Consider the following 12068-nt stretch of genomic DNA (forward strand, 5'->3'; position numbering starts at 1 on the left):
ACTACCAATCAAGGACTGTCATGAGAGACCTGTGTATTACTATGAAACAACAATTTCATCTTTAATCATAAAAGTAAGCTTCTTGGAATTAAAGTTGAGCATAGAAATGGAAAAAATTTTAAGTCAATACATATAAACAGTCAGACTAGCAAGTCAGATTGCAAGTATAAAGTAGAAAAATGAAACAAAAAATACTTGAAGAGAAATAGTTATGATATTTCTGAACTCCAAAGATAAAGAGAAAAATCTTAAACTTTCAGAGAGAGAGAGAGAAGGAATCTTACATGTTATATACAAAAGAATGACAATTGATATTGGATATAACTAGAAGCAAGAAGAATAGTACCTTTAAGGTTTTGAGGGAAAATTACTTTGAACCAATAGTTTTATGCTTTTAGCAATTATAAACTAATTTAGATGTAAAATATATTTCCAGATCTTTAAAAACTCAGAGAGATGGCCACACACCCTAGCATTTCATTTCTGGAGATGGTGATATGGGAAATTGTTAGCTTTGTGTATTCCAGGTAAATAAAGGCAAGAAATATGATGAGATATTAATACATTTAACATTGATACTTTGAAAGTTCTTTTAGATGTTTAAGACAAAATTTCGGGATCCCTGGGTGGCACAGCGGTTTAGCGCCTGCCTTTGGCCCGGGGCGTGATCCTGGAGACCCAGAATCGAATCCCACGTCGGGCTCCCGGTGCATGGAGCCTGCTTCTCCCTCTGCCTGTGTCTCTGCCTCTCTCTCTCTCTCTCTCTCTCTCTTTGTGACTATCATAAATAAAAATTAAAAAAAATTTAAAAAAAGACAAAATTTCATTTCCTCCCTTGTGAGCTATTTTTTAAACAAATTAATTAATTAATTAATTTATTTATTAATTTATTTATTTATCAGTGAGTGAGTGACTGAGTGAGAGATTGGAAGAGAAAGTGAGAGCAGTGAGAGAGCATGAGCAGGGGGAGAGACAGAAGGGAAGGGGGATGAAAAGGGAAAGAATCTCAGCACTGACCCTAAGCAGGGCTTGATCTCATGACCTTGAGTCATAGTCCTTGATTCTAGAGAGACACATTTACAGAATCATAATATTGTAGATGCTATTTTTAAGGAGAGGTGGGGATTATACTTATACTTGTGCACTTTGGAAGCTTGTGACAATCTAGCTCTTTCTATGTCATATAAATATTTCTAGTTCTGGGCTTCAGCTTTAGGAAACCTCCTCTTTTTTTTTTTTTTTTTTACCACATTTGTAAGTCATATTCTAACAGCTTGATTGGTAATAAAGTTGACATTTTGATCTCTAATTGCTAGACTCCTTTGTCTATCATCAAATAGGTTTTAAACTAAAGCAAAGAACAGAGTTTCTATTATTGGGTCCTAAGAGACCCACATCTAAACCCTAAGGAAAATTTGGGGAATTAAAGAACATTTAGAAATTCAGCACTGAATAATCTATATAATTGGTGAAGCAATATGTTGTATACCTGAAATTAATATAATACTGTATGTTAATTATACTTTAATAAAAATATACAAAACAAGAAGAAATTGACATTTTTGATGGGCCAGACCATGTAAGTTTGTGGCCTTGCAATAGTTTCTATCATGCCACACAGTTACCTTTTGTAGTTGTGTGGTTGGCTTTAGTTGGCCATCTTGAGCAAGTAGTTATAGATCTTAGATTAAAACATTGGCTAGAAGGCAGCCCGGGTGGCTCAGTGGTTTAGTGTCACCTTTAGCCCAAGGCGTGAGCCTGGAGACCCAGGATCAAGTCCCATGTTGGGCTCCCTGCATGGAGCTTGCTTCTCCCTCTGCCTGTGTCTCTGCCCCTCTGTGTGTGTGTGTGTGTGTCTCACGAATAAGTAAATAAATTAATTTAAAAAAAAAAACATTGGCTAGAGAGCTAAGAAGGAGGAATGAGTTCTTCAAGATCAGGGTGACCAGTATAAAAGGGGGGAGGTGAAATTCTCAGGCCCCATTCCTTATAATGTGAATGTTAGAAATGCAGATGCCTTCTACTATGTGTTAAGTCAGAGAAGGTGCCTGGAGTCCAGTGCAATCAAACAAAGGATGATGGACAAGATCTCAAAGAGCTGTGACACTCCAGAAGGAGCCCACATCAAGAAAGCTAGGAGAATCACAGTTTTAATGTGGAGAGAATGTACTGAGAATAATAAGTGACTCAGTCTTTAGGATTAGGAGAGCTATACCATGAGGCTACAGAAAAACTATTCAAATTTTAATGGGGGAAGACGAGAAGTTAATGTGAAGTACTTGAAGAATTATTAGAGGAGTTTCAATTTGACACAATATTTGTAGGTATGAACTATACACTATATAAACCTGTTGAGGCAATTAATGTAGTTAAAGGTTTAAAAGAAGGAAGAGCAAATATATGGCATAGTAAAAATAAACCAGGCAGGACAACTGTAGATTGACTTCAGGCCTAGGTAAGATGGTGCTCCGATGGAATAGCACCTGTGTGATAATATCCAACTCAGGAAGGGAAAGGTTGACAAGATCCTCTTGAACAGTGAGTGCTTTAGAAGATCCAGTATTGTACTATTCCTATGCCTTATCATAGGAAAATAACCAGAAATAGAAGAAAAAAACAAATGCCTACCTCACAAAGCAAAGTAAAAGTAGAATGAGGTAGGGACACAGATGCAGTAAGCTGTTCTAACCTATGTGTGTTTGATTTGCTGGATGGTAAATGCGCCTCAAATTAGACCTTAGCTGGGGACTGCCAACATTACAAATTTCTGAACTTTGCAAGAATTTGGAATATCTTGAAAGCTGTTCTCTGAAAGTATCTCCCACATATGGTTTTTTAAAAAATGTGTCATAACTAACTTCTTGAGATAAGATTTCTCTCAATTAAATTTAAATTCACAGATTGTTAACTGTAGATACCTGATATGCTAGTAAGTTGAAAATAGGGTTTTTCCTTAGCTCTGCTTTCCCCACGGAGACTAATGAAGCTCTGGTATAAATTTTGGGATAGTGAACATAGGTCTAACCTAAGTACTTTGTCCTGGAAACATCATTTGGCTTAGACAATGGATAGAACATAAAGAAATAACTATTAGGAAGCCATAGTCATTGCAATTATGCACATAAACCTATAGTGTTCAATATTTTGAAAGAAATTGCTCCATTTTGCTATGTTGAAAATGTACTTGAATTTTTTTCTCCATCTTGAAAGACCAATAAACATGAAATAATTTATCTTGTCTATCTTATAAAACTCATTACATGAAGACACTTCCCTCTGGTAATCCAGAAACCAAGGCATAGTGTCATCCAAGCCCTGAGTAAGTGTTAGCACTTATATATGTCTCATAAATACTGGTTACATATTTATACTCATGAGGTTCTTGCCATGGAATAATCAATAATAAGAGAAATACTTCTGTCCTTCCATTAATCAACCCTGACTTGCTTTGTTGGATCATTTTTAACCCAAATACCACTATCCCTAGGAAGTAATTGTACTGAGAAATATTACCTTTTATCATATCCTAGAATGTTCTTAATAACTTTTTTAACATTAAGACAAGTATTTTATTTAGTGCATTTTAAAATTATATTTCGCCAAAACGTATTACAAAATAAAACTGAAAGGTTAAGTATAGTAAAATCTTCAAACTAAGTCTAGAACTAAAATAGGTTTCTGACTATGAGGGTAGTTAGGATTGAGAAACAATTCCATAAAATTAACATTAAGTCAATCCAACAGTGTTTAAAATAATTATAGATAAGTTTTAAATATATTAGTCTTAAAATCACTACATGATTTGAATATTTAACTTTAGTAACTGTTGACAAAGACATTTAACTTGGATCCATTAACAACCAATGAAATACGTTGTCTGCCTCGTTATCACCCTTATAAGCAATGTAAAAACTGGTTAAATTGCCATTATATGTAAATATTTCATTGTAGGAAAAATAAAAATTAATTTTAAGTGAAATAAATCAAGTTCATTAGCTAGACTGGGTTTTAATTACTCTTATTCCTCTAGACATATTTTAAATAAATAAAATTGGAAGTTCTTTAGACTTGAAATAAGTTTTAAAAAACCTATCTAAAGAGAAGATTTCTTAGAGGAATTTTTTCTCAAAAAATAGCCACAAAATTGAATAAAGTATTCCTTGATAGTAATAAATAAAATTAAGAGAGTTTGAACAGATTGTGAAAATATTTGATTATATTTTTGAGTGATCAGTAATATAAGAAGAAATATTCACCACTATTGAATACAACTATTTGGTTGCATTCAAGAAATAATGCTCTCAAGGTCACTTCTTTATTTCTGCACAGTGTTTCTATTAAATTTGATGCATATATACTACATATATATATAATTTTAATAAGTAGAAAATTAATGAAATAATGAAGGTAGTGAGCTCCTCTACAACTTGCAAGTCTGTATATATATATAATTTTAATAAGTAGAAAATTAATGAAATAATGAGGGTAGTGAGCTCCTCTACAACTTGCAAGTCTGTATTTTCTCATTACTAGTAAACATCTATAAAGCAAATGAGAAGGCAAAAATATGAAGTCAATTGATTATGCCAAACACTATAATCATATAAGCATACCTGTTACAATAATGGTGACTAGAGCAATGAATGTTATTTCATAGGAAAAAAGGTAAACATGAAGATTACAAACACGATGTAATACATATCTGAGTGGGGGAGGGAGAGGAAAAGGAGTAAACAACCAAAAGATTCTGGAATAGAAGAAATCCTTTGGCTTTTAGAGAACATGTTCTATAGGTACTATTTCATCACTGAAAATGCTACTTTGTATTTTAAAAATATGTTATTTATGGACCCACTAGCTTTCTAACAGCTGCTGAGACTCAAAATTTGCCAATTTTGCAAGTCATTTAAATGTTCCATATTACATGTGAATGAAAAGATACACTATCAGTTTCCTGACAGATGCAAAACAATCTGCTCTGGGTCTAAAATAAGTTTATGTTCAATCAGTCAAAGAAATATTCTCCTTTTAAATACTCCAAGTAGAGAGGAGGTTCTTTAATTGCTGTGAGAGGAAACACAAAGTTGGATGGTATATGTTCTCATTTTATCAGACCAGTTCAGTCCTGGATTCAGCATCAAATAGATTATTATATTACTTATGAGGCTACATTTAAATATTTTAAATATTTACGAGTTTTGCAATAAATGTGTCAGTCTCTTAGAAGAAACCATCTATTTCTATTACAGGCCAAAGACGTGTCTACCTATCTCACGCAGCCCCTCAAGAGAATTAGGAAATGCCAGGGCTTGGACTAGGTTATGGTTTCTCTAGTGAAATGATCTTATTAAGGCACCAGTGACAAATTTTGTTACTGTTTTCATAATTGAGTTTAGCAAGTCGTTTTAAGGACTACAAGGACAATGGTGGCCTTAGTCTGTTGTTTCCAACTACTGCCTTTTCAGTTCCCCACAAGTAATAAAGAGCAAGTCAAAGCTAGAAAAAAAGGAAGAAGAAAATCTCCAAACCTACTTTTTCTTCAGTCTTCTGTCCTTCTCAGCTTGAGTTCCAAGTTTGCCTAACCCCAGGGACTCCTGAGCTGCAGCTTCTGTCTCCATGAAGCCTCCTGTGAAGAAGCAACTATTGGCATTAGGTTGCATACATTAGGTCAATGCTGAAAAGAAATTTTTAAAAGTTATTTGCTCAATCCTTCAGTATCAGATATTCCTTTGCTTTTTTAGATTGTCTTTATATTTCCAACTCAATGCCCATAAAATGGGATGGGGACATAAATGAACCCACAGTGGTAGAATGAAAAGAAAGAGTACGTATTAGCCTACTACTCAATTGCACCCAGCAGCAACATAATACATCATAAATACATGGACAAATAGAGTCTGCAGGCTGTCCACTTCTCTTCTTACAAAAAAACAAGAGCAAATATGGGTATAGTGCGTGAGAGTTTTCTTTCAACATTTGAAAAATTTGCCATATTTTATATATAATGGGATAAATGATAGCCCAATGAACCCAATAAGGTGCATGTCAATTCCAAGTCAAGGGAATGCAGAGGCATTTGCTGACTTCTAAAGATTTTTTCCTATCTTGCTTCTGGAATCCTCTCTTCCTCACCTGGCTAACTTCTATACTCTTTAATGTAATATTTACTTCCAGAACTTCACATGTTCTGGGAGCTTTTCTTTTGTCTTGTAAACTTTATAATTATATCTGGAAAAAACTATGTGTTCAAAACATCTTGGGAAGAATTGCTTTTACTCGGCAAGTCACAGATTATTTAGTGTAGTGTCATTTTAGAGAAGTATGTTGGGCATCAAACACAGAACTACACATTTTACAATGCAATTATTTCATTCAGGATCCATAAGCACATAATTAATTCATAAATTCTTGTGACAATTGAAAAATGAGAACTTAATACTGGGCTCTGTTTTCTCTTTGCTATTTCCTATATGTAAAAAAAAAACCATGAAGTCAAGGTAAAACGAAAAAATGTTCACTATTTTTAAGTGGATTAAGGTATACATATTTTTTTAAATGGAAGGGATTTAAAGTCCAAGATAAGCTCAAGATAAGGTAGAAAGATTTAGGCTAATACTACCTCTTACAAAGGCTACACACACACATGCCACCAATATATCAATAAATACAATTATTAAACACAATTTTTGCTATTCTGTTATTTTAATTTTCCAACCTCACATTTGCAGGGCTTGGACTAGGTTATGGTTTCTCTAGTGAAATGATCTTATTAGGCACCATGACAAATTTTGTTACTGTTTTCATAATTTAGTGAACAATTTATAATACTTGATGCTATTAATTCTGGAGCATTGGTATAAATGTTAATCTCATAGCCTAGTAACTCTGTTACTGAACTGTAAAATTGTAACAAAGTCCTCCTCTTTAATTGAAAACACATTGATTGCTGTCTGGATCTAATCAATAATTTTGAGTTTGGGGACCAACATTTATTTTATTTAATTATGCACATGTGGAATCAACACTTAAATAACTTTTTGTATTATGAAAGAATTTCGTTGTTGGTACCATTAGGAGAACCATCCACTAGTTGACTAAAGGAATCTTGGGGGTCGTTTTTAAATGTGAGATTTTCCATTTATGCACAGTGAGTGAATATTTTCATTTTATGTCTCTCTTCAGTGTACTTGCCTTACTGTATATCCATAAATTACTATTCACAGTCTGAAAATAACAATAAAATTGTTCTCTTGAAATGGAAATAGAAATGAATGACTCACTCAAAAATTACAAAATTCTTGATTAGTCCAGATGGGGACATAGAGATTGATGAAGTAGACCCATTAAATAAACAAGACATTTCAACCACCAAGTGGTTGTATGAATCAGGGTTTTTATTTTTTCTGAGCAAACAAGAACATGTAAATTATGATTTAAAATTTTTTCTAAGAATCCAACATTTTAATTAGCAAAAACAACATTTTTTTTAAATGAAAGCTGTAGGAGAGAAATAAAGAAATCTCTACAAGAATATTGTGAGTCAAATCTAAAGCAGATATTAGATTTTGCTTGTCATAAATAAAGCTATAAAAAATAAAAAGCATGAGGAGCTTGGAAATACTTTCAATACTTCAAAATCTAATATCCTTTGGACAGAGCACTTAATAGAGAATTACAGCTACATCTGTTTCAAAATGCCAATAGAAAAGAACACTTCTGGCCATAGGAGATAAAATTAAAGTATCACATGTAGGACAATGGCCTTAAACAGAAGCAAAAGTCTAAACATGTGCATGTTTTTAGACCAATTAAAACATTTCTGGAGGAGAACCTTCTTTCATTGAACTGATCCAGCAAAGTTCAGGTTCCAGCTCTTGGTAAGAATAGTTCCAGCCAAACCAGCTTATGAACTCTTACTCTATGGATGATCATCTAACTCTGGGAAGAGCCTGCCAGTTGATGGTGGGTTCATATAGCTGTGTGGACTTTAGGAATATCCATCTGTCTGCCTATACCAATGTTTTATTCACTAGTCATACAAAGCTATGAAGCACTTGATATGTGGCTGGTCCAAATTAAATGTTGCAGTATAAAACACACATATGATTTTTAACACATAATGCAAAAAAAAAAAGAATATAAGGTATCTAATAATTTTATATTGATTGCATGTTGAAATGTTCTAATATATTAACTTAAATAAAATAATTATTGAAATTTATCTCACTGGTCTCTTTTTACTTTTCTTGATGTAGCAACTAGAAAATTAAAAATTATATGTGACTCACATTTGTGGCTTGAATTATATTTCTGTTGGACAGCTCTCTATATACTGATGGTTTAAACTGGAGACAGTACCAATCTCCAGAAGGAATATGAATATATGCGTATGTTGTAATGGGGAGGGAGGCATATTTTCAGATGTCGACGTGACTGCAAAAGGCAACTGATACATATTGTGCAGAAAATCCTTTAGTGTGTCCTTAAAGTGGCAAGAGTGCCCCTAATATGAAACACTAGCCTGTGGAAGTTAGGGGTTATTCACTTTCTGAGAGGTTCATTAGGAATATGAAGAAAGCATCATTAATTCCCCACCCTCTCAGAGCATAATGTACTCAGGTATCGAAGATGTGAATTTCATGATTCGATGGATTACTCACATAATAAGTTGCTTATCACTTTGTCAGTGACCACCCAGTAGTTGTGCGGGCAAATGCCCAAGTCAAAATCCTTGCCTCATTGAAGTTCTCCGGGGTAGCCCTAAGTGCACTTACTTTGGCAAGGTCTTTGAGGAGTTGGAATTGTTGGGCACAGGACCACTTCTAGGACGTGAGGGTCCCACTCAAGTATTTTTTTTTTACTAGATCATTTTCTACATAAACATTTTGAGTAACTCCAAGTTAGTCGAACAATAATCTAGTGGTCCCAAATCATACAATATCATTCCACACAGTGGGAATGAATGATTCACTTGTCAGATCACCCTCCTGAACCAGAGTTGGGCCACTGGCCCAGAACAACCTCATGGGTGTGAGTCTCTAGGCACCCTGGGATCTATCTGGTTGACTGCAAGCATGGGGAAGAGAGTCAGGGTATACTCTGAAGAGGAGAAACAGGGACTCAAATCCAGATAGCACTGCCTCCCTGATTTGTCCCAGAGTCTGAAAGGTTAAAAAAAAAAAATCAGTGCTTCTGGTGATTGGACACACACTGCTTCAAATCTTGGCTAGGACGTCCTGCACAGAGAGCATTGCCAGCCGCAGCCTCTCCTAGGCACCAGAGAGGGATAATAGAAAATTCCAAGGAAGGTGCTGCAAAGCATAGACCCAAGCCAAGGAATTCAGTAAAGGACCCTCATATACTTGGATCTATGAATGGTGCTGGTTGGAGCTATCTTCTCATCTGGGCTGTGAGGGCAAATATATCTATGTAGCTTGGACCTCAGATTCCTTTCAAAATAATTTCATGTTGGCCCTTGAGGTACAGTCTGTAGGAATTTCTAGCTGAAACCCACATTGCAAGGTCTGTACCTCTCTCCCCCTTTGTCCAACAGAGGTCCCTGCTCTTGTATTAAAGAAGGGAGCTCCAGCTCCAGAGAGATTAAGACTGCAAACTGTTGCCCAGTGCTGGCTTCATCTTTTCTTTCATCGGACCTCTCTTTAGTATTGATCCATAGCATTCACTTGGATTTGAATAAATGGTTACTTATTTCTCTATATCTCTTTATCTGTGAGATAAAATGCACCAGACACAAGGCCTGGCTCATAAAGGGTATAAACTAGGGCATAAATGCACTTATAATTGAAGCCAATTAGTGCTTTCTTCAAAGAAAGGCCCTTTCACTATCCAGAGTATGAGTCATCTGTAATTGACACTTTGTGGAACTCATATTGTATCTGTTGGCTCCAGAGCATCTAAGAACAATGTGAATTTTGGGGCAAAGGCCCACAATTTCAGGCCATCCAAATTTCATGTGTAGATAGGTGTTTTTGCTAAATAATCTTGGTGTGATATCGATGCTATGTTGTTCATTACGAAGATATTTTCCTCATTATGCTAATTACAGTGAATCAATGAGTTTGGGCAACTGTAATGCAACCTGGCAGATGACCATAGAGGAAAGAGAACTGCAATTTAGCAGGCAAAGAAATTGCTTGGAAATATACTGCTTTTCATGTGCATTTCAAGGAAATTCATAAGAGTAGCTTTTATTTATTTATTTATATATTTACATATTTTTTCCTCAATGATACATGCATTTTATACATCCAAAATGGGGGACACTGTTCAAATTCAATATATTTTTCTGTTTTTACGTTGTTGTTGTTTTTTTTTTTTTTTCCATAGCTTTGTCACATTTGTTCTATTGGATCAACTTTCCATTCTTGGAAATCTCTTCTTTGATTTCTGGTCACCTCTCTTACAATATCTGTCAATGGCCTCTTTTCTTTATCCTTTTCATTCAGTGTTAACATCAGCTAGGATAGTCATGTGTGTTCTGTTCTTTTCTTTGTAGTTTCTTTATTATGACTGGGGTTCTCTAAAGACCTGGGAGAGCCGGTGTTTCCCAGGTAGTAAACCAAAGAATGTGTAAAGATCATATGGAGAGATATTTTGGACTGTCCATAACTCAGTTTTTGGGATAGTTTTTAGGGATAACTCTATTTTTTTCTCCTTTGTGTTTCTGATTCACATCAGTAATCCATAAATCAGATACCTGTGCTACTGAAATATTCATGTCAAGTGACTGGGGATGTACTGACCAAAGACAGAGTGAGTCCTAATTATGCCACCAGAAACCTTGATCCAAGGTGGCATCACTCCACTCATTAGCACTATAATAGGATTATTCAACCAGTGATAAGCCCCACTGAATTTTTCCATCACCCAGACCCCATTTTGACATCTTGTCCACAGGGATTCCATGAGTCACAGCTCACCCACTGCCTTTCCTGTTCTGTAACTGAGTAACTTTGTCAAAAAAACAAACGAGTGTCATCTGACATGGCTATTTTTAACAGAGTTTAATTTGCTTTGCTTCAAAATAGGTTAATGCCTTCAGAAAGAATTAAAAGGCAAGCCAGTCAGGATTCCATCAGTTGATGTACAATCTTAAATTGTAGGGTTCAAAACCCCTGTCCCTAGTTATCCTGGTAGGACAGACAATGTAGCACGTAAAATTTTTCTGGGTCAGGAACGTACTGAAGGCTTTGTTATGTTTTGTTTAAAATAAAAGGTTACATGTGTTTATGTATTTTATCTTACTAAACTGAAAGTTTCCTGATGCCAACAGTTATGCTTTAGACATTGTACTAAAGTCCATGGTTGGTACTCTACACTTAAGAGTAGCTCAACATAAGCTTATTCACTCAAAGTAGGAAGACAAATGATTTTGGAGTATCTGTGTGTTCTTCTTTCCCCTCAAAATCTCAACCCTGCTGGGTTTCAATTCCCTTTTGTTAATGCTTCTTTTCTGGGTAAAATCTTTGTCTTTGACAGGCAAAAGCAGAAACGAATTTTTGAATAGTTCCACTTATTTGCATATTCTGTTCGCATAAGGCAAACCTTACTTTTATTCATTTTCTTTAAATTTTAGAATTTCTAAACAAAAATAGTAAGAGGATTTTATAAGTTGCCTTTTGGTCTGGGTAGTTTTTCCAATCAACAGTTTATTTGGGACTAGCAGCCTTCTGACATTGTTCCTATCTATCATTTGTTATACATACAGCTTTGGCACCAAAGTCTTTCAAAATACGTTTTTAGGAAGAGGTCTCTTATCTCAGATATCCTGTTTCTTCCTTAAGTTTACATCATAATAAATACTACTGTGAGTGTGTTACCATCCTCTTGAACTGTTTGTTTAGCATCTATCCTTCATTGTCCTAACTGATCTTCTATGTTGGTTAGGACTAAAATTGTTTCTAGAATTTTAGCAGTAGTTGTGTGGAAGTCAGGCTGTGTAGGTAATAAAGTGACTGCAGATGAGAATGTGAAAATAATAATTGTGGACAATTCACTTAAGCTTGGATATTAGGGGTAGGGGAAAGATAAGTCAACATCTAAGGAAG

The 12068-nt window shown here is 34.9% G+C and overlaps 1 protein-coding gene across 19 annotated transcripts in view; it reads right to left on the reverse strand.

Annotated features, from left to right (window-relative positions):
• The window catches only part of PPFIA2 (PTPRF interacting protein alpha 2), a 468314-nt gene that overhangs the window by 52126 nt on the left and 404120 nt on the right, over nt 1-12068 (reverse strand). For all 19 annotated transcript variants that reach the window (XM_072772907.1, XM_072772923.1, XM_072772912.1 and 16 more), the window contains one exon: nt 5533-5626. In XM_072772907.1, the coding sequence (XP_072629008.1) occupies nt 5533-5626 (94 nt within the window). The remainder of the gene's footprint in view (nt 1-5532; nt 5627-12068) is intronic.

The sequence above is a fragment of the Canis lupus genome, chromosome 13 (assembly GCF_048164855.1).
Source record: "Canis lupus baileyi chromosome 13, mCanLup2.hap1, whole genome shotgun sequence".
Classification (NCBI taxonomy): Eukaryota; Metazoa; Chordata; class Mammalia; order Carnivora; family Canidae; genus Canis; species Canis lupus.